General features: G+C 44.4%; 1 protein-coding gene across 3 annotated transcripts in view; it reads left to right on the top strand.

The window, feature by feature from the left end:
* Positions 1-23685, top strand: part of LOC115476107 (carcinoembryonic antigen-related cell adhesion molecule 4-like) — a 33844-nt gene that overhangs the window by 325 nt on the left and 9834 nt on the right. Inside the window, exons 2-3 of one of the 3 annotated variants that reach the window (XM_030212267.1) lie at positions 3190-3329; positions 17664-18017. In XM_030212267.1, coding sequence (XP_030068127.1) covers positions 3257-3329; positions 17664-18017 — 427 coding nt within the window. In that variant the 5' untranslated portion in view covers positions 3190-3256. Of the gene's footprint in view, positions 1-3185; positions 3330-17663; positions 18018-23685 lie in introns of all 3 variants that reach the window. The other 2 variants (XM_030212266.1, XM_030212269.1) reach the window with 2 other exon arrangements.

The raw sequence follows: 23685 nt of genomic DNA, 5'->3' as shown, positions 1-23685 counted from the left end.
AATCAAAAAATGTATTTAAACAGAAGGAAGGCACAGGGTATCTTGTCAAGGGATCTCACAATACACCTGCGGTGCTGATACTTCACTGGTGATACTGAAAAGATGCTGATTTAGCAAAGGATTACTCACATAGTTAGGCGCAGAAATGTTTCTGGGGAAGAGAGTGGCTTAATGATGAATATAATGGTCTGGGAATCAGCAGACCAGCGTTCAAATCCTGCTTGCTACCTCAGACAAGTCACTTTCAGGGGTGATTTTCAATGTGTGCATTTTGAGACAAAATTCACAACGTGTTTTCACCCATATGTTTTACCCTAAGTTTCAAATCAAAAGACTGCACATTCTTTGCTTTCAATGGAAGTAATTGAGCCAGCCGGGTTTTACTTCCATTGCTTTCAATGGAAAGCAATGGAAGTAAAACCCGGCTGGGTCAATCCGCCCTCCTTTTTCTGGAGCCATATGGTAACCCTAACCACAAGTACAGAGTACACTCAATCACTTACTCTGCTTTTTGTGCATAGAAACTTGTGATTAACTCCCCCATGTTTTCTCACACATTGCTCCCTCTCTCCTTTTTCCTTTAACGTCCTTTCCCTCTCCCCCATGTTCACTTTGTTTCATTATTTATTTTTTTATTATTCTCTTGTAAACTGCATAGATGCTTTTCAGATTGATTTGCAGTATTTCAAATAAATATGAACTTACTTTCTAACTCTTCCTACTTTCTTACCTTTCTATACGTTACATCTTTGCTTTACCCTATAATGTTCTATTATGTTGACATTGTAAATAGTATACCATGCCATACTTTGTATTGTTTTTGAATATTTTTACTGCTGTAATTGTCTATTGCTCATGTTTGATCTATTCTTACTGTACACCGCCTTGAGTGAATTCCTTCAAAAAGGCGGTAAATAAATCCTAATAAATAAAAAATAAATAAAATAACACTCTGGTTCAGTTTCTTAATCCGTTCCTGGGGTACCCCTTAGCCAGTCTGGTTTTCAGGGTATCCTCTGTGATCTTGTGTATATTCATTATGGATTTCCTGAAAATGGTGCTGGCTTGAGCAGCATATGAATATGAAATAAATACACTGAAAAGGCCCCCAACCTGTACAGAGGGCAAATTGACACCTGCCTCTACTTCCTTGTAATTTCCTGGCCTAGATTTAAGGGTTACGTCAATGAGGAAAGTTATCAAATCTCCTCTCCTGTCTGAGTAGTGTGTAAAGATTTGACATATTCTGGGGATGGATCATCTTTTCTTGAACTATGCTAATTGGAATACGATACCTACCTAAATAGAAACACTTAGGTTTCATAACTTGAGGTCATGCTCTGTTATACTCCTACATTTGTACCAGATGAGTTCCCTCTGTTTGTTGCAGTTTTTTAAATTATCAGAAAACATAATAAAAATAAAGGGGTCCGTATTCAAAGCCAGTTAGCACAGTTAGCTATTATTTAGCCTACCACGGCCTGAGCATATTACGACGTATTTGAAGCATTTACAGTGGCTGTCTATTACTTATCGTGTAAAGTTTAAAGTTTTGTTATTGATTCATTGTGCACTTTACCAGGATTGTTCTTTTTATTTGAAAAAATAGTAAATGGTACGTGCCATTGTGCCCATTGCGGTCTGCAACGGGTTGTGGTCTTGCTGTGCTCCCTTTAGACCACTTGTGCATGGAACTGACAAAGAAGGGAAACTTTTCAATCTCTGGGTCACTTGAATGGAATAAACTGCCTTTAAGACTAAAAAAAGAATTCTAATTGGTCGCATTTAAGTGGAAAGGACCCTTTATTACATCTGGCTTTCTTTGTATCTACTGAATAAGGAGACTCTTTTGATTTGCCTAGTTGTCTTTGGATTACTGACCTTTGTTAATTGACTGCTGAATACAGTTGATTATGATTTGTTTTTTTATTTGTGTGTATATTATGTATGTTTTATTGTTCTCCACCCTGGATAAGGGTGGATTATAAATAATAAATTTAGTCTAATCCAACTAGCGCTGAGCAAGCCCCAAGGGAATATTCAGCAACACTTACCCAGATAGTTCAACTGAATATCCCCTCTAACCGCGAAAGCCTAAACCAGCTATTGTGTAGGACAGTCCAGGGGTATAGTCAGCACTTAACTGGATAAGTGTGAATATTCACTCCTTAACCAGTTAGGTTAACAGGTTAAATAGTACTGCATAAAGAGCAGTCCTGTCTTTCTCTGGTTTAATTTGGCCAGTCAAGTTTTATTTTTTTTTATTCTGGATCAAAAGACCAATTAAGAGCTGAATACCAACACTTAACCAGTTAAAGGGTCCTTTTACAAAGGCGCGCTGAAAAATGGCTTGCCTGGTGTAGGCGTGGGTTTTGGGCATGTACAGAATCATTTTTCAGCACACCTGTAAAAAAGGCCTTCCTCCCCCCCCCCCCCCCCCCCCAGAAAATGGACGTGCGGCAAAATCAAAATTGTTGCATGTCCATTTTGGGTCTGAGACCTTACCGCCTAGCGGTAAAGAACTTGGGCGATAATGACCTACACACATCAGATGCCACTTGGCGTGCATCCGCTACACGCGCCAGAAAATAAAAAGTATTTTTCGGACGCACGTAACAGACGCACACCAAAATTGAAATTACCGCAAGGGCTACACGGTAACCGGGCGGTAACTGCAATTTGGCACCTACGCAGCTTAGTAAAAGGGACCCTAAATGCTGTCCACACATACCCAGATATTTAGTGCTGGTACCTGGACATGGATCAGTCCTCGGTATTGAATATCCAGGCATAATTTCAGGCGTGTCAGTCAGCATTTTAAAAAATGCTGACTGCCAACAGCTGAGTATTTCCTCCAAAACTGAAAGATGTTCCTACCCTCCTTTTCCATATTGTTGGGAGAGTCAATGGCATTACTTCCGTTCTCCGATTCCCTAATGTGGCTGTACCACATAAACTTGATGTTACCACAACATCACCCTGTATTTGTTCACACCAGAGCCTGCAAAGGCCTCTCCGGTACTATGTAAGCCATATTGAGCCTACAAATAGGTGGGAAAATGTGGGATACAAATATAACAAATAAATAAATAAATTCAGCTATACTAGGTTCTTCTTTGCACAATGAAAAGCAGGCTGTTGATGGTGGGGATTAAAAAGATGTGACTCCTTTCCTTCCTTTGCAGACAGATCCTACCCTGAACAGATCCAGTCACAAGCTGTCTCTCCTGCAGAGACCTGCAGTTCTGCTTCTGGGATGGAGTTTGTGTTCTGTAGTAGACGGGGTCACAGAAGATGGGGTCCTGCAGTGAAATGCTTTATCCTCACAAGTAAGAAGCACAGAGGCGTAGACCTATAACCCCTCATTCTAAATTTAAACACCATTTGCACACTTAAATTTATAAAATACTGCCATTCAGGTGGGAAAGTGTACACTTATGCATGTAAATGGCAGGATTGTGCCTAACCATTTATTCTGTATTTACACATTCAAATGGCTTAGCATGTAAATGCAAACGGGGTGTTCAAAGAGAAGAGGCATGCACATGTCCTAAGCTTGGCCAACATGTTACCAAACTGCGGCAAAAGGAGGCCAGCGCTGGCGTCAGCGTGTGTTTTATATGCACGCCGAGGCCCCCTTTTACCGCAGCCTACAGGAAATGGGCTCCTTTTACTACGCAGCGGTAAGCCCAACGAAGGCTTACCGCTCACTATACAGGAAGTACCACCGGGCTACCTCAGCAGCCCGGCGGTACTTCCCACCCCTAGTGTGCTATCATTTCCAGCACTACAGTTTATTTATTTTTGTAGCACCAGAGTGTACCCGGCAGTAATTGGGCAGTGCCACTCACTGCCCGGTTACTGCCGGGTTAACGTGACAGCCCTTACTGCCACCTCAACGGGTAGCAGTAAGGGCTCCCCCCCCCCAAAATGGCCGCCTGGCCATTTCCTGTAGGAAAGCGAGACTTCCCTTTTACCAGCTACTGGGCTTCCCTGTGTCATGGATTATCTTGAGTCTAGTAGCCCAGAGGAAGGGTGCACTGACTGTTCTATTGAACCAGAAAAAAAGTTCTGGACTCTCCAGTTGCAGCCTATCAAATATAAGCCAACGGAGGAACATCAGCAACTTACATGTGTAAGTGAACATTTTGAATAGCCATACTGGGTCAGTCTAATGATCCATCTAGCTCAGTATCCTGTTTTCAACAGTGGCCAATCCAAGTCACAAGTGCCTGGCAGAAACCCAAATAGTTGCAACATTCCTTGCTATCAATCCCAGGGCAAGCAGTGGTTTCCCCATGTCTGTCTCAATAGCAGACAATGGACTTTTCCTCCAGGAACTTGTCCAAACCTTTTTTTAAACCCAGATACGCTCACTGCTATTACATCCGTCCAGCAATGAGTCCCAGGGCTCAAATTGAGTGAAAAAAAACACTTCCTCCTATTTGTTTTAAAAGTATTTCCATGTAACTTCATTGAGTGTCCCCTAGTCTTTGTACTTTTTGAAAGAGTAAAAAAATCGATTCACTTCTACATGTAAGTTGGTTTCTTGCATTCCCTCTTGGACCAGTGTTCTGTTGGAAAAGTCTCTTAGCTGTTCTACCTCCCTTTAAAATCAGACTATAAATATCACATCAGGGAGACTTTGCTTGTACAGGATCCTTATTATGTAGTGCTTTTCCACTTGAAATCACGACTGAGGCTTCTATAAATAAGCACAAATAAGACCTTGTTCCTCACTAATCCCCCCCCCCCCCCCCCACATACACACACTTTGAATAGGCTGTGTCGGCACTGTCATATGGCAGCCACTAGGGCGGCTTAGTAAACAGGGGGGTAAGGCTTTTAGATATGCTAGAGTTTCTGGGTTTATGCGGGTTGGTACAGTCGTATGGGACAAAAGGCCTATTGCTTTTCCCTTTTTTTTTCTGGTCCCTCATGAGCCTTGTTAGAATTTGTGTTACATGTTTTCTTCATCTGGTTTTGTCTCATGTGAAATTTTATTCTTTGTATGGCTTCCTGTTCTAGTGTTTGGTCCTGATTATGTCCTAACTAGAAGTTGCATCTGCTTAATTAACTTCCTCTTTTGTATTGTTTTTTTTTTGTTTGTTTCTTTGGTCAGGTTAATTGTTCCTTAACTTGTACTGTTATTGAAATCTTTGTTTTTATATTTTCAGTCAATTATATTTATTTTATTAGAGAATAAATTTGATGGTGGAAGTTGACCTAGGAGAGGTCCCACCCTGCTCTGCCAGAGTGCCCCAGATTTGCAAACCAAAAATCTGGTAACTTTATACTGTTGGAGACAGGATAATGAGCTCGATGGATCTTTGGTCTGACCCAGTATACCAGTTCTTATGTTCTTATGATGTTGCTTGCATCATATCACATTCATATCTCATATATTCACACCAAAGTGCTATTTTCCTTTGAAAAAGACTTTACGTGATATGATGCAAGCATGATTTTGCTGAAAAAATTTGATATTTCTACAAACTATGTTTGTTTGTTCTTTATAATTTCAAACTGACAGCTTTTTTTGGAGTCAGCATCAGGCAGATGATCAAAAGCAAATGCCAGCACTAGAGGCTGTTAGCGCCATACTAGCGCTGGCGTTTGCTATAGCCCCATGATTAGAGCCCTCGAGCGCGTGAAACAACACGCTCGAGGGCTCTTAGCACAAGTAGCATGGAAATGCATGCTAAGCAGGACTCTTAGCGCAAGTAGCTTGCAAATGCATGCTAATCAGCGCTTAACGCATTCATCCCCAATTATCAGCGTCCAGCGCGCCAAAGATTGGGTCGCTGGCTGCGACAAAGGCTTGGGGCTTTTGATCATCTGCCTGCAAATGAGGAGACCTTTTGAGTTAATCTACTTATTTATTTATTTTATTTTATTTTATTGATTGGGATTTATTAACTGCCTTTATGAAGAGATTCAACCAAAGTGGTGTACAGTAGGTAGGTTTAACACGAAACTTACAATTTTCTTAACAGCAAAACAATCAGAAAATGACCAAACAGAAACGTAAATATAATCAATGATCCAGGTATACCAAACGCCAGCAGCCTTCACAAGCCACCATGTCCAGACCTGGATACCAGTGTGAGCCCCCCTTGCAGTTGACAATAGTCAGTCACCACTTGTATTAAAGGTTTGGGAGAAGAGCCAAGCTTTCACCTGCTTTCAGAAGTAAAGTTAGTCTCGAGTTAGATGTAGCCCCTCTAGGAGTAAGTTCCAGAGTATGAGGGCCCACTCCTGAGAAGGCTCACTGGCGGGTATCACATCGTGCAATTTCTTTTGATGAGGGTACAGATAGTGATGCTCCTTGAGAGGACCTTAGAGGTCTCAAAGACTAACTTATTTTTGAGTACTCTGGTCTATTTTGTCTTAAGGGCCTTGAAAATGAAACGTAGACTTTAAATTTAGCTCTGTAAGGTAATGATAGCCAGTGTATTTTTTGCAGGAAGGGTGTGATGTGGTCAAAAGATATTTTTAATTCAGGTATTTGTCCACTTGTGTTAGGTACCCACAGAATCTCTGTGTTACTTAGGTTCAGGCAGAGTTTGTTGAGTTTTGCCCATTCCTGAGTTGCAGTTAGACAGTCAGTTTACTCAAAGCTGTGGGTAGATCTGGTTCAATGAGTAGTTGCACATCATCAGCACAAATATAGAATTTTGTGTCCATTGACCGAAGCAGCTCAGCCAAAGGCTTGAAGTAGATGTGAAATAAAATAAGTGGCAGTATGGATCCCTGTGGTACCAACAGTGCCAAGGTGATGATGTACTGTTCCTCAACAGAACTGACTGTTGTCTGTCTGACAAATAGGATTTGAACTATGTAAATACTGAGCCACAGATCTCTTTGCCAGCCTTGTAAGCATGATATTATGATCTACAGTGTCAAAGGCTGCTGAGAAATCCAGCAACACTAGTATTGAGGCAGATCCCCTACTACAATTTCTGTGTAGATCATCAAGAAGAGACACAAGAGCTATCTCCGTTCCTTATCCAGGTCTGAAGTCAGATTGACATGGGCCTAGCCGGCTATTTTCATTTAGCCAGTAGTTGAGTTGAATGCAGTCTGTCTGTTCTCTAAGTTTGGCCAGGAAGGGGATGTAAGAGATTGGTCAGTAGTTTTCATGCTTGTCCTGGTCAAGGGAGCTCTTTTTCGGGAGTACATGAGCTTTAAGCTTTGCCATTTTGGCTTTGGCATTTCAGCGCTGCTATCAGGGTGCTGGAGTTATGGCTGCAAGAATTTTGGAAACCCAACTGACCTCTGGTATTCGAGAGCAGGGCTTGTGCCTGCTTGCTGCTGCAGCCGAGGGGGTCCTTGAGCAGAAGGGAAATGTGGACTGCTGTAGATGGGGCCTGTGAGGGAGAACAAAACAGGCTTCCTGAAGAACCAGGCTGCCTCAGGAGATGCCTTCTGCTTAAAGACCTCTGACTGCAGCAGCGAGCAGGCATAAACCCTGCTCTTGAGTACCAGAGGTCAGTGGATGTGGGGAAGGGGGTAGACTTTTGGATGCTGCCTCAGAGGTCTGCACTGCAGTCCAATTGTCTCCTAGCTCCTGCCCCAGTTGCAGGGGAAGTGAATCTGGTTCAATATCGGACACTCAACAATTGGAACTCTCTTCAGATTTTCTACCATCCTTGCTAGAATGTGGGATCCGGCTATCCCTGGACTGAGATCCTGCAAAGCCTGTCAAACACATTTTGTCACTTCCATATGTGCACAGCTCAATTTGCTGATCCAGCATTCACCCCCTCCACCCCCACACACACATCAAGGTTTGGTCCCTGACTCTTATGTATCACAACCTTACAGAGCCTGAACTCATAGCACTTAGAGACATATACCCTGCTACTTGTAATGAATTTTACTGACATGAAATTATGATTTCACGGGCACATCATTCTGATTTGGTCTTTTCGTGCTTTCTGTTCTTTTCTTTTTTTGCTTAACTGCTGCAGCCTGGGGTCCTTCAGAAGAAGGGAAATGTGGACTGCACCAGGTGGCGCCTGTGAGGGAGGACAGAGCAGGCTCACTTCCTAAAGAACCGTCCTTGAGGCAGCCCACGTTTCCCTTGAGGCAGCAATGAGCAGGCAAAAGCCCTGCTCTCGAGTATTGGAGGTCAATGCATGGGGGGAGGGGAGGAGGAGGACTTCTGGAGGCTGCCATTTGGGTGTCTAAAGTTCTTGTTGCAATAAGTCCAGCACCCCAACAGCAATGCTGAAATGCTGACACCAAAACGGCAATGCTAAAAGTCCTGCTTCGCTGCCTACATCCCATTCATCCTCCACTCCTATGTACACCCCCTTTGGAAATACACACTTTGTAAGTTAAGGCAATATTTGCAGAATAACACTTAGGCAGCATGCTGGCATATATGCACATAAGTGCACATGTAAACACATATATGCTAGTATTCTAAACAATTGTGTGCATAACGCATGCTTAAATGTTAGTGCCTGAATTATAGAATTTCCTCCTCCCCCTTCAGAGTTTGTTAGAATCAGGGGCATAGCCATAAACCAATTTTGGGCAGGCATGATAACCCACCCTTCCTCCCTGTCTGGCATCTCTCCTTCCCCTACCCCCAGGTGATTGGGAATCTCTTCACTCCCCCCCCCCCCCCACCCCATACCTTGTTCTTCGCCGGCTTGAGCAGCAACTCATACCTGCTGCTCATACTGGCCCCGAGCCTTCCCTCTGATGCAACTTCCTGGTCCCGTAAACAGGAAGTTGCATCAGAGGAAAGGCTCAAGGCCAGCACAAGCAGCAGGTATGAGTCACTACTTGCTGCTAGCGATGAGCTAAAGCATTTAAGAGGTACCAGTGTTTGAGGTACAGACCCTCTATCGTCTGGGAGGGGAGGAGAGGGAGAGATGCTGGTGGGGCTTGAGGATCCCCGCCAGCCACATCATTGTTGTGCTGCTTGTTGGTGGGCTCAGTTTAAAGTGGGTGGGCCTATAACCACTTGGGCCCAACTGTAGCTATGCCATTGGTATGAATATTTCAATGCATGTATAATGCAAAGATGTGTTGACTTGGGAATGAATAAGGATATATGAGCATCATTGTATTTCAGTGGTTGTCTTTTATTTCCTTGGTAACCTTGGAATTCTTGCATTGGGGGGCTACTTATATTTATATTTTACTATTCTTTGTCATGTTTTTTCTTCCTTTTATTTTATATTATCCTTATGTAATTAAATTTGAAATGAAATTTAAAAATAAGGTAAAATTTTACAAAACATTGCAAATGAAGGTTCATGATACCAGAATCCCAGTACTGGTTTGAACTGAGTTGGAAGGAGAAGACAGAACTATTTTCCTCTCTCTGCATTTCCACAAAAAAAGATTACTTAGCAAATATGAGTAATCAATGATGTTTTGATTATCTGTATTATCTGAATTGGATTTGACCCTGGTCCCACTCTCTGTCCTCATAAAAATAACTTTTGTTTGTTTTTAAATTCTCTCTTAAATCTCTGCTGATTGCACATACAACTTTTGCTATATTCCCCCAAATTTTATATATCGCACCAAAATGTTTGCGCAGAAATTGAAATATATTTCATAACAATGTGCATAACCTAATTGGTTAACAAGCCAATCAGCACTGATAATTCCAATTAACAAGCTATTATTGACACTAAATGGCATTAGTTAGAATTTACCTGCAGAACTGTCTAAGCGTATTCTATAACGTGCTGCGCGTAACTTCCATGGGCGTGGAATAAGCAGGTCTTGGGCATTCATAGCATACACCCGGTCTGCGTGTAATTTAAGCATCAGCATTTACACTAGGTTTTACTTGGCATAACTGCCCACAACTAAATATAGTCGCACAGACTGGCGCTCAGCATATTCTATAAACTGTGCGGAAACTTAGGCATATTCTATAAAGTACACCTAAATTAAGGTGTACTTCTTAGAGTGTGCTTAGGCAAAAGGTAAAATTAGTCCTTACCTGATCACTTTCTTTCCATTAGTCCCAACAGATCAATCCAGAGACTTGTGAGTTATATCCCTCTGCCAGCAGGCAGAGATAAAGAGAACTTACTACTACTACTACTACTACTTAACATTTCTAGAGCGCTACTAGGGTTACGCAGCGCTGTACAATTTAACAAAGAGAGACAGTCCCTGCTCAAAGAGCTTACAATCTAATAGACAAGTGAACGGTCGGTCCGATAGGGGCAGTCAAATTGGGGCAGTCTGGATTCACTGAACGGTAAGGGTTAGGTGCCGAACGCAGCATTGAAGAGGTGTATATGGTCATCTGCAGCCAGCTTAGCCTCAGTATGGTCAACACCAAAGCAGTGGAAGAATAGAAATCCAACCAATTACCCTCTCCTGCTTCCAGAAATCCAAGTGAACATCTCAACTGCTCCTGCGACAGATAACACACCAACATCTCACTTTTGTAAGAAATATATCCAAACGTGGAGCTGTGTCCTGTTTTCTTTTGTTTTGTTTTTTTAAACAGATCAAACAAAGGAACCTGTCCAAAACTAGGAACACCCGCCTGGTGGAGGCGATTGCCACCAAGAAAACCATCTTCAACATTAGGTCTTTTAGGGACAAATGACCCAAAGGTTCAAATGGAGGCCTTCGCAGCACCTGCAATACCAGGTTCAGGTTTCAGGATAGAATGACAGGCAGCTGCAAGGGCTGCAGATGGTTCACTCCCCTGAAGAAAATGCACAATTTCTGGGTGCACAGCAATCAAGGAGCCCTGAAGGTGATCCCAAAAACAGGCCAAGGCTGCCACCTGGTCTTTCAAGGAACTCTAAGAAAGAGACTTATAAAGGCCATCCTGTAAGAAGGCAAGAATGGATGCCATGGAAGCAGCCAAATTGAAGCATACGCAGTAGAAGTAGAACACTTTTGTGTCTGCAGCATAGTAGTGATAACCCTTTCAAGGTACCCCTTGTTCCTTAAACATGCCCTCTCAAGTGCCAAGTTGTAAGACCAAAGGAGAAGGGATCCTCCATTAGGATGGGCCCCTGACCTCACTGCAGAGACAGACGCGGGGGACAATCATCCAGGAGCCTGATGAAATCCATGTACCACGGATGCCGGGGCCAGTCCGGAGCCACCAGAATCACTGGACCTGGATGCTTGGCAATCCGCCTCACTACCTTCCTATCATGGGCCACGGAGAAAACATGTACAGGAGACCCAGGGGCCACCACTGGAGAAGGGCATCAATCCCGGCTGACCCGAAGTCTCTGCCTCTGCTGAAAAAGCAAGGAACTTTCACATTGACTCTCTGGGCCATCATATTGAACACTGTAACTCCCCAGCGTTCCGTGATCTGAGCAAATGCCTGCGGCGAGAGCTCCCACTCTCCCGGATCTGGCTGAGTCTAAGGAAATCTGCTTGCACATTGAAAACTCCCACAATGTGTGCCGCTGAGAGCAGGTACAAATGTTTCTCTGCTCAAAGACAGACCATGGCTGCTTCCTTCACTAGAGGAGCAGTCTCTGTGACCCCCTGCCTGTTGACATAGGCCACCGCCATTGCATTGTCCGAAAGGACCCACACGGGATGTCCCTGCAGGATCAGAAGAAAATTCTGCAGCGCCAAGTGAATCGCTCGCAACACCAAGCGGTTCATCGACCAAGACACCTCCACTGTGGACCAAGTCCCCTGGGTTGTCTGACTGAGGCAATGTGCTCCCCAACTGGAGAGGCTGGCGTCCATGGTAACAACCATCCAATCCTGCACTGCAAGGGGAGCACTTCTTGCCAGATTCTCCAAGGCCAACTACCAACGCATGGCCAAACGGGCATACGAAGTCCACAGAATCTGAAACAGGTAATCCTCCGACAAAGGAGACCAACGGCTGAGTAGCAGCGCCTGCAAGGGCCGCATATGGGACCTGGCCCAAAATACCACATCCAATGTGGCTGCCATGGAACCCAAAACCTGCACAAAATCCCTCCAGATGACTTTGAAGCTGCAGCCTGCATGCTGCCAGAAAGGACACCTTCCCTAACTGTATGTCAAAATTCACTCACAGGTATTCCAAAGACTGTGAGGGAGATGGATGACATTTGGGCAGGTTGATCACCCATCTTAGAGAATGCAACAGCCAATCACTCTGTCACCCGTCAACTCTCCTCTTAAGAAGATGCACAAATGTGCCAATTGTCGAGAGAAGGATGGATCTGAACTCCCTCCTTTCTAAGGAAGGCCGCTATGACCACCATGACCTTGGAAAACGCCCTGGGCGCCATAGCCAGTCCGAAGAGCATAGGCTGGAACTGAAAGTGCTGACTGAGCACCACAAAACAAAGAAAACGCTGATGAGGAAACCAAATAGGAGTGTGCAAATATGCCTCCTTGAGATCGAGAGTGGTCAAGAACTCTCCCGGCTGTACCGCCAAAATGACAGACCGCAAAGTTTCCGTCCAAAGATGGTGAATTTGCAAGGCTTTGTTTACACTCATGAGATCAAGAATCGGACTAGAGGAGCCGTCCTTCTTGGGCACCATGAAGTAAATGGAGTAACGGCTTAGGCCTAACTCTTATTGTGGTATAGGCTGATCTGCTCCTAGCCGCAGCAAGTTGGCAAGGGTCTCCTAGACCGCTGCCTCCTTGGCAGCAGTCATGCAGGGCGACTCCAAGAAATAATCTACCAGAGGATGGGACAAACTCAAGTTTGTAGCCATCTCATATGACTTCCAAGACCCAGTCATCTGAAGTTACCCTGGCCCTTTCTCCCAGAAAACGGATAGCCGACCCCCAATTATTGATTGGGGATGGACCAGGGCCCTATCCTTGGGAAGCTCTAGAAGCAGGCTGCGCTCTAGATCCAGAGGTAGCCAAGCAGTGCTCCTCCGGAAAGGACTGCGACTTCTGTGCAAAACAAGACCTCTGGAAGGTTCCAGAACATCCAGGCCGGTAACGCTTTGCATCTCTGAAGTGGGAGTAAAAGGATCCAGCACAGAAACTCACCCTGACCCCTATCTTCAGGGAGATGTTGATCCTTGGAGTCACCAAGAGCCTTAACAATCTTTTCTAAATCCTCTCCAAAGAGCAGCTTCCCCTGAAAAGACAATCTTGCAAGGCGTGATTTAGAAGCTACATCAGCTGCCCAATGTCTCAACCAGATAGTGGCAAGCTGTGACTGCCAAGGAGACTCCTTTGGCCAATGCCTGAAGCAGATCATAAAGAAGATCCGCCAAGTAAGCCAAGTCCAATTCAGGGCCAGCAAGAAACTAACAAGCTGATGTGCAGAAGAAGTCTTTTAAACCCATGACAGCAGGCATGTGCTGCATACAACCCACATACGGATGCCTGGAGACTGGACGCTGACATTGCCTAAGAGAAATCAACCCCCCTACGCTGGTCCTAGCGCCGAACAGCGCTCTCTCATTTGGTCTCCCCCATGACCATATATGCCGAACCTCTGAATTTCTCTCTATCTCCACTCATTGGCAAAGGGACATAACCCACAAGTCTCTGGATTGATCTGTGGGACGCCATGGAATTCATTTTGGTGCTGAATTTAGTTCACTATTCACAAAGCTGAAAGTCAAACAAAACTTATACGTTCAGCAGCAAAATGCAGATGCTGGACATCTAAGTTATCCATCTAAGAGGGGTAGTAACTAAGGGGCGTAGTTATCAATGTGGGCTACTGTTAAGACGTGTTATTTTATCACATCATGCTATTTTAGCACAGGTCCCATTTTATGCAATGAGACTGAGTTACTAGGGCTACATTTAGATTAAAATTTTAATCACAATTAAAGGTATGTTATTTATTATTTTTTCCCACTGCAGCTCTTTGTGACTCTGAGCGAGTCACTTAACTCTTCATTGCCCAGAGTCACAAGGAGCTGTAGTGGGAACCCCCTCCCCCCAAAAAAATACCTTTAATTACATTAATCACAAGATGAATAATCAAAATTCATCCCTAAATAAATTAAAGAATAAAAAGTAACAAAAAGGTAAGAAATACAAATTGACAAATTAAAAAATAGCTATAAACAGCCTTAGTTTTCACAGCCTACTTCAGAAATGCAGCCCTAGTCCTATATAATAATTCTCACCTCCAACGTTCTAAAGTAGTTGCCTGTGTCCGTGGCTCCTGGAGTTGCTGAGCTAGGCTCTGTAGCCAGGCTGACATCACTCACAGCTGATTCCCAGGCAGTGGGAGGAGTAGGGAAACACGCGGAGCAACTTGCTCCGCGTTTCCCTACTCCTCCCCCTGCCTGGGAATCAGCTGTGAGTGCACCACTCAAACACCCCCTCCACGCATCACCCAAGCCCCCCCTCCCCCCCGAAGCACATCAACACCCCCCCAAGCACAATAACCCCCTCGCCACCCGCAGCTGCAACTGGTAACGCTGTCCGGCCGCTGCTGCTTCTCCTGTTGAGCAGCAGTGGCTGCTGCAAAAAGAAAAAAACTACTACTACTACTTGACATTTCTATAGCGCTACTAGGGTTATGCAGCGCTGTACAGTTTAACAAAAAAGGGGCAGTCCCTGCTCAAAAGAGCTTACAATCTAAAGGACGAAATGACAAGTTGGGGTAGTCTAGATTTCTTGAGTAGTGGTTAGGTGCCAAAGGCGACATTGAAGAGATGGGCTTTTAGCAGGGATTTGAAGATGGGCAGGGAAGGGGCCTGGCGTATGGGCTCAGGGAGATTATTCCACGCATGGGGTGAGGCGAGGCAGAAAGGACGGAGCCTGGAGTTGGCGGTGGTGGAGAAGGGTACTGAAAGGAGGGATTTGTCTTGAGAGCGGAGGTTACGGGTAGGAACGTAAGGGGAGATGAGGGTAGAGAGGTAGGGAGGGGCTGCAGATCGAGTGCATTTGTAGGTTAGGAGGAGAAGCTTGAACTGTATGCAGTACCTGATCGGAAGCCAGTGAAGTGATTTGAGGAGGGGGGAGATGTGAGTATATCGGTCCAGGCGGAAGATAAGACGTGCAGCAGAGTTCTGAACGGACTGAAGGGGGGATAGGTGGCAAAGTGGGAGGCCAGTGAGGAGTAGGTTGCAGTAGTCGAGGCGAGAGGTGATGAGAGAGTGGATGAGAGTTCGGGTGGTGTGCTCAGAGAGGAAAGGGCGAATTTTGCTAATGTTGTAAAGGAAGAAGCGACAGGTCTTGGCTATCTGCTGGATATGCGCAGAGAAGGAGAGGGAGGAGTCGAAGATGACTCCAAGGTTGCGGGCAGATGAGACGGGGACGATGAGGGTGTTGTCAACTAAGATAGAGAGTGGAGGGAAAGGAGAAGAGGGTTTGGGTGGGAAGACAATAAGCTCGGTCTTGGCCATGTTCAGCTTCAGGTGGCGGTTGGACATCCAGGCAGCAATGTCGGACAAGCAGGCCGATACTTTGGCCTGGGTTTCCGCAGTGATGTCAGGTGTGGAGAGGTAAAGCTGGGTGTCATCAGCATAAGGATGGTACTGGAAACCATGAGATGAGATCAGCGAGCCCAGGGAAGAGGTGTAGATTGAAAAAAGAAGGGGTCCAAGTACAGATCCTTGAGGAACTCCAACAGAGAGCGGGATGGGGTGGAGGAAGAGCCATGAGAGTGTACTCTGAAGGTGCGGTGGGAGAGATAAGAGGAGAACCAGGAGAGGACAGAGCCCTGGAACCCAAAAGAGGACAGTGTGGCAAGAAGTAAATTGTGATTGACAGTGTCAAAGGCAGCAGATAGGTTGAGGAGGATGAGGATGGAGTAGTGACCTTTGGATTTGGCAATGAACAGGTCATTGCAGACTTTAGATAGTGCCGTTTCTGTCGAGTGTAGGGGGCAAAAGCCGGATTGAAGCGGATCGAGGATGGCATGAGAGGAGAGAAAATCAAGGCAACGGCTGTGAACGGCGCGTTCAAGTATCTTGGAAAGGAAGGGTAGGAGGGAAATGGGGCGGTAGTTGGAGGGCCATAAATGTTTTTAAACCTGAAACGCGGCAGCGTAGACAGCCATCAGGCATTGGCTGTCAGCTATGCAGCTGCTCCTCCTCTCGCCTCCACGTCACTGCCCCTGGAGTAAGACCCCGGAGGAGCGCAGCGACGTGAGAGGCGAGAGGAGGAGCGGCTTCAGAACCAACAGCCAATGCCTGATGGCTGTCTACAGTGCCGCGTTTCAGGTTTAAAAACATTTATTGCTTTTTTTTCTTTTTGTAACGACCGCGGCTGCTCAACAGGAGAAGCAGCAGCGGCCAGACAGCGTTACCAGTGGCAGCTGCGGGTGGCGAGGGGATTTGATGCGCCGGGGGGGGAGGGCCGCTGGACATGGGTGGCTGGAGGAGAGGGAGGGGAGGGTCGCTGGACATGGATGGCTGGAGAGGGGGGCAGGGGAGAGGGAGGTGGGGAAGAGGTCCTGAGACCAGAGAGGTGGGGGTGGGGAGGGGGACCCTGCAAGAGGGGGGGGACCTGCGAGAGGGGGGGCACACACTCACTCATTCACTGTCTCTCACATACACTCTCTGACACACTCTCTGTCTATCACACTCTATCTCTCTGTCACACACACACAGTCTCACACACACAGACACTCTGTCTCTCACACACTCTCTCTCTCTCACACACAAACACACACACACACACTCAGTCTCTGTCTCTCTCTCATTCTCTCTCTGACACACACACTCCATCTCTCACACATACTCTCTCTCAAACATGCACACTTCGAGGAAAACCTTGCTAGCGCCCATTTCATTAGTGTCAGAAACGGGCCTTTTATACTAGTTACAAATAATTAGGGTTAATAGTAAAATCACATCTTAACAGTAGCCCATGTTAACTTCCTCTCTAAAGTGCATTATTTTGTTACATTTGTACCCCGCGCTTTCCCACTCATGGCAGGCTCAATGCAGCTTACATGGGGCAATGGAGGGTTAAGTGACTTGCCCAGAGTCACAAGGAGCTGCCTGTGCCTGAAGTGGGAATCGAACTCAGTTCCTCAGGACCAAAGTCCACCACCCTAACCACTAGGCCACTCCTCCACTATGATCTTAATGTACATTAACCCTCTAATTCTATATATGGTACTCAAAATTACACGCTCAATTTAATTGCCAAAAGCCAATTAGCACTGATAATTGGGCACTAATAATCAAATATTGGCGCAAATTGCCATGTGCATCTTTACGAAGTTGATCCCAAGTTGCATTATTTATGTACCATTGGGTGTCATTACCCTGCAGTGCTGAGATGACACAAATTAGTGACTTCCATGGTAGACTAAAGCAGAATAAAATGCCAATATTTTCCACACCTTAGTAACTACCTCCTAAGTAGCAGATCCAGCTTTAGATGTATAACTAGCCATTTAAGTGGTAACAAGGCACCGAAAAGGCTTCTATTATATAAATGCAACATAAAAGTCCCCAAAAGAATCCAAGCTGCATTTCACTGATTATAATGTATTGAACAGTTTTGTTTCCTATAGCCAAGGAGGGGATTTATTGCATTTTATATAACTTGCTGAAAAGAAGCAGGATATCACTGCTTCCCCTCACTCACTTACCCTGCAATGTGAATTTTTTTCACTGAAATTTTTTTGTCCCTCATGTCTCTGCCTTTCTTTTTCCATATCACTGTCTCTTTCTTTATCTCATTCTTTGTGCCCTCTCTATATCTTTTTCTGCCTATCTTCTCCTTTGCTTCTTTCCCCACATAACCCCCCTCAGTTTTGCTGAATCTAGGAAACCAACCTTCCTCTGGTGCCGATTTCAAAATTGACGTGAGCCCGTCGAACCCAAAAGAAGGAGACAAGGTCGAATTGAGTTTGGCGTTTGGTGCTTCAATCACAGATGTAAAGTGGTACAAAGGATCCCAAAGCTCAGAAAATCTTATCCTGACCTATATCCCTTCCCAAAACAAAAATACATCAGGACCTCTGTTCACTGGCCGGCAGAAGGTATTCCCCAGCGGCTCCTTAGAAATCTCCAATATCCAGAAAAATGACAGTGGCAATTATATCGTCGTAATGTCTGTAAGTGCAGACAGAAATGTGCAGTCAGAGGCATATCTGAATGTGGTGGGTAAGTGGCCAGCCTTATTTTCAAAAATTAAGTGCTCTGTTCACACTGACAGAAAAACTGTCCCATTGAGCGCACACCTGTAGCAAACTTGTACTGACATTCACAGTAAGCTTGCCCCCCACTACCAGTGCTGAGTTTCTGTCAGGTCATGCCATATTGCCAGTCCAAAACCTATCAGGACTTGCTTCCTCATCTCCACTGTGTAATTAAACTCTGGAATTCGTTGCCAGAGAATGTGGTAAAGGCGGTTAGCCTAGCGGAGTTTTAAAAAGGTTTAGGCAGCTTCCTAAAGGAAAAGTCCATAGACCGTTATTAAATGGACTTGGGGAAAATCCACTATTTCTGGGATAAGCAGTATAAAATGTTTTGTACATTTTTGGGATCTTGCCGGGTATTTGTTACCTGGATTGGCCACTGTTGGAAACAGGATGCTGGGCTCGATGGACCTTTGGTCTTTCCCAGTATGGCAATACTTATGTACTGCAATTGGAGTGGAAGGTGGAACCCCTTCCCCGCTGGCCCAAGCTTGCTACCGCTTTTTTTTTTAATTACCACTATCTACTGTACTCACACCCATAGCTAGGAGGAAGACAGGGAGGAAAAGAAAATGTGACTTTAAAGAAGGAAAGTAGAAGAGGAGAAACATAAGAAAAATATGAAAAGTTATGCTGGGTCAGATAAAGGTCCATTGAGCCCTGTAGCCTATCTAGGTCACAAGTACCTGGCACTGGCAGACCCCAAAAAGGAGATTTATTTCCCATAGTTCATTTCCAGAGATGAACAAAAGCTCTCCCAAATCTACCTGGATAATCATTTTTATGGACATTTCCTCCAGGATTTTATCCAATCCACTTTTGAATCCTGCTATCCACAGCTTAACTATATGCTGCATGAAAAAATTTCTACAATTTGTTTTAAGTCTGCTGGTCATTAATTTCAAGGAGTACCTCTTGTTTTTATGTTGACAGGTTAAACAACCATTCCCTATTTATTCTTTCTATCCCTTCATGGTTTTATAAATTTCTATCATATCCCCTCTTGGTCATCTTTTCTCCAAGCTGAAGAGCCCTAACCTGTTTAGCCTTTCTTCGTAGGAGAGGTGTTCTAACCCTTTATCATTTTGGTCACCCTTCTCTGAACCATTTCTAGTCGCACTATATCATTTTTAAGATGAAGCAAACAAAACTACATACAATACTCAAGGTGCAGATGCACCAGGGATCTATACATAGGCATAATGATATTCTCAGTTTTGTTCTCTATCCCTTTTCAAATAATCCCTAACATTCTATTTCCTTTAGACTAAAAGTTTCAACATATCATAAACAATGGCTCCCAAATCTTTTTCTTGGGTGGTGACTCCTAACATGCCTAAATCTAAGTGTATTCTATAACAATGTGCATAACCTAATTGATTTAACAAACCAACCAGCACTGTTAACAACGCTTAACAAGCAATAATAGCACTAATTGGCAATAAGTAGAATTTCCTATATAATAATTCTCACCTCCAACGTTCTAATCTTGCTACCTGTGTCCATGACTCCTTTGGAGTTGCTGACCTAGGCTCTGTAGTCAGGCTGACGTCACCATTGCAATTAGGCTGTGAACTTCAGAACCCGCGAAAAAAGAAAAACATTCCATGCCTCACAGTTGATCCATGTCCAGCGACCCTCCTCTCTCCCCTGCCCTCCCTGCAGCCACCCATGTCCAGCCACCCTCCTCTCCCCTGCCCCCCCTGCAGCTTCCCATGTCCAGCGACCCTCCTCTCCCCCTGCCCCTCCTGCAGCCACCCATGTCCAATGACCCTGCTCTCTCACCTGCCTCCCCTCCAGCCACCCAGGTTGTGTAGCGAATTCTTCGGGGCAGGCAGGAAAGATCTCCGGTCCTGCCTGCCCGCTGCTGGTACTGGCGCTGACCCTCCCCCGCTGCTGGATTGCTGTTCAAAATGGCCGCCGACACTTACAAGGGCGGTCTCCAAGACTAAAGCAGAAGTCTCGCGAGTCCGCCATTGGAAGTCCTGAGAGAGGGGGTGGGGGCACACACTTATTCACTCTCTGTCTTTTACATACACTCTCTCTGACACACTCTCTGTCTATCACACTCTATCTCTCTGTCACACACACACAGTCTCACACACACAGACACTCTGTCTCTCACACACTCTGTCTCTCACACAAACACACACACACTCTGTCTCTCTCTCATTCTCTCTCTGACACACACACTCCATCTCTCACACGCACTCCATCTCTCACATACACTCTGAGGAAAACCTTGCTAGCGCCCGTTTCATTTGTGACAGAAACGGGTCTTTTTTACTACTATGCACATAACTCGCTTAGCATATGCTAGCCTGTAACTCACTTTACTTAAATTCCAATGCGCACATCCAAAAAGGGGTGTGGTTATAGGCAGGAAATGGGCGTTTCGCGGGCATTCCCAAATTTACGCTCATTGTTATAGAATATGGCCCAGTCCATATAAATCTATAGGATTTATACCATATTTTCATTGGTGTAAATGGATATGCATAGTTTTAGGTGCTGGGATATATCAACTAAGCGTATTCTATATACTGTGCCTAAATCTTATAGAATACACTTAGGCAAAAATGATTTCCAGGCACCATATATAGAATCTCCCCCTATGTACCTGCAGTTGGGATTATTTTTCTCTATGAATCACTTTCCACTTGTCCACATTCAGTTTCATCTACCATTTTGAGTAGAGAGATGTGGTAGCCATGCTAGTCCACTTTTCAAGGTACTCAAAAGAAATATTTTGACACCCACCAGACAGGACATAACAAAGATCTGGGTTTTCTAGCCCATTATAAACCATGAAATTCCACTGCTCTGTCACCGTCTGAATCACCATACAAATCTCCCTTTCCCTCATCCTCTCTGCCCTCTTTGTCTCACCTAGCCCACCCCTCCCTCATCCTTTCAGACTGTCACTGAAATACTTTGATGTTTCACTTATATATGCTGTTACTTATCAAAATGTGCTTATTTCTGATCTGACGAAGAAGGGCCACCTTCGAAAGCTAATCAAAAAATGTATTAAGCTAGTTCAATAAAAAATCTACTATTTAGATGTCCAGTCTTCTAGTATCATAAAGTCCTTTAAAAATTCCTCAAAATGCTTTGCCATTTTAATGACTTTGAATCTTTTCCTATTTCTACAAATTTTACCACCTTGCTCATTGCTCCTATACTCAGATCATTTGGGAATAAGTTCACAAGTCCCAGTACAACCTTTGGGGCACTCCACTGCTGACCTTTTCCATCTGGAAAACTAACCATTCAGCCCTACTCGCTGTTGCCTATCTTTTAAGAAGTTTGCAGTCCAAATAAGGACACTGCCTCCTTTCCCAAGCCATAGATTTCCTAAGGAGTCTTTCATGAAGAGCTTTGTCAAATGCCTTCTGAAAATCCAAATAAACTGTATCAACCAGTTCACCATGACCTACTTGTTCATAACTTCAACAAAATCTATTAAAATGGTAATGGCTCATGTTGATTTATTTCCATTAAGATGTATCTATCTACATAGTAATTTTGCAACCATTTTGCTGAATCCAGACATCAGGATCACCTCTGGATCCCTTTTTAAAAATTATCAATTTCATGTTTGATCTTTTTCAGAACTCTGGGGTGAATACCATCTGATCCTGGTGATTTGTTGCTCTTGAGTCTATCAATTTGACCTATTGTAGCTTCTAAATTTACTGTAATATGCTTTAGTTGCCCCAAATCATAAGTACATTAGTAATGCCACAATGGGAAAAGACCAAGGGTCCATCGAGCCCAGCATCCTGTCCATGACAGCGGCCAATCCAGGCCAAGGGCACCTGGCAAGCTTCCCAAACGTACAAACATTCTATACATGTTATTCCTGGAATTGTGGATTTTTCCCAAGTCCATTTAGTAGTGGTTTATGGACTTGTCCTTTAGGAAATCGTCTAACTCCTTTTTAAACTCTGCTAAGTTAACCGCCTTCACCACATTCTCCGGCAACAAATTCCAGAGTTTAATTATGCGTTGGGTGAAGAAAAATTTTCTCTGATTTGTTTTAAATTTACTACACTGTAGTTTCATTGCATGCCCCCTAGTCCTAGTATTTTTGGAAAGCGCGAACAGACGCTTCACATCCACCTGTTCCACTCCACTCATTATTTTATATACCTCTATCATGTCTCCCCTCAGCCGTCTCTTCTCCAAGCTGAAAAGCCCTAGCCTCCTTAGTCTTTCTTCATAGGGAAGTCGTCCCATCCCCACTATCATTTTAGTCACCCTTCGCTGCACCTTTTCCAATTCTACTATATCTTTCTTGAGATGCGGCGACCAGAATTGAACACAATACTCAAGGTGCGGTCGCACCATGGAGCGATACAATGGCATTATAGCATCCTCACACCTGTTTTCCATACCTTTCTAAATAATACCCAACATTCTATTTGCTTTCCTAGCCGCAGCAGCACACTGAGCAGAAGGTTTCAGTGTATTATCGATGACGACACCCAGATCCCTTTCTTGGTCCGTAACTCCTAATGTGGAACCTTGCATGACGTAGCTATAAATCATCACTATTAAGGAAGATTTCCAGCGTAGGTATGACTCCTAAAATCCTCCAAATAAGGCAAACAAATCATTTATTTTTTCTGCTATTATATTATCCTCTCTGAGTACTCCTTATAACCCTTGTCCAGGCCAGCTTAACCATTATGCAGAGTAGGTAGTCATCTAGAACAGCAGCTTCTGGGGGCTGTAAAGATCCAGGTTAGCCACAGGAAAACCATAAGTCATAAGAGTCACAAAGACTCGGAGAACCACTGGGGCATAATTTTCTACCTTTATGGATTTTTTAGGAGTGGTAGCAATGAGGTGATCATAATTTTTTTGAGTTTAATTATCAAAATCATGGGGGGGGGGGGTGAACTTATGGGCCTAAAAATTAATCGAGGGGGCACAAGGGTGAATGTTCATTTAGGGCACCTAATACCCTTTTACTGGCACTGTTTCTGGGGCCTCCAGTGGTCCAAATGACTTCCTTCCATGTTTTTTGCTTCAGATGTACTTGAATAGGTTTTTAGAATTAGTTCTTGGCTCTATAGAAGCTTTATTTCAAAGTGTTTCTTGGCCTGCGTTATTACATTTTTATATCTGTTTACTCACACTTGTACTATTCTGTGTGCATTCCTGTTCAATACAACCCACCCCAGATACAGTGCAGAAGGTCACTCCAGAGCCCACTACACCTGTTTCCTGTTTTTCTTTTAGAAATTACCTGTTTCTTGCAACTCATAGCAACATAATAACGTACATGCCAGCTCTGGGGGTGCTTAAGCACCCCTAATATTGAGCAAACTCCATTACTTTGATCAGGGAGCATTCACTTGTGTTGTGTTTAACACCCTCAATCATTTTGAAAAGTTGGCTGCTGTGCATAGTAACGTAGTAGATGATGGAAGATAAAGACTTGAATGGTCCATACAGTCTGCCCAATAAGATAAACTCATAGTATATGATGCAATATAACATATATATATATATATATATATATATATATATATATATATATATATATTCTTAATCTCAGTGCCGTAGCGAGGTGGTGCAGGAAGGGGGGGGCGGGAGGGGCGGTCCGCCCCGGGTGCACGTCA

Source organism: Microcaecilia unicolor, chromosome 8 (genome assembly GCF_901765095.1).
Source record: "Microcaecilia unicolor chromosome 8, aMicUni1.1, whole genome shotgun sequence".
In the NCBI taxonomy this organism is placed as follows: domain Eukaryota; kingdom Metazoa; phylum Chordata; class Amphibia; order Gymnophiona; family Siphonopidae; genus Microcaecilia; species Microcaecilia unicolor.
The sequence above is the reverse complement of the archived record's forward strand: the minus strand, read 5'-3'. Positions and strand labels throughout refer to the sequence as shown.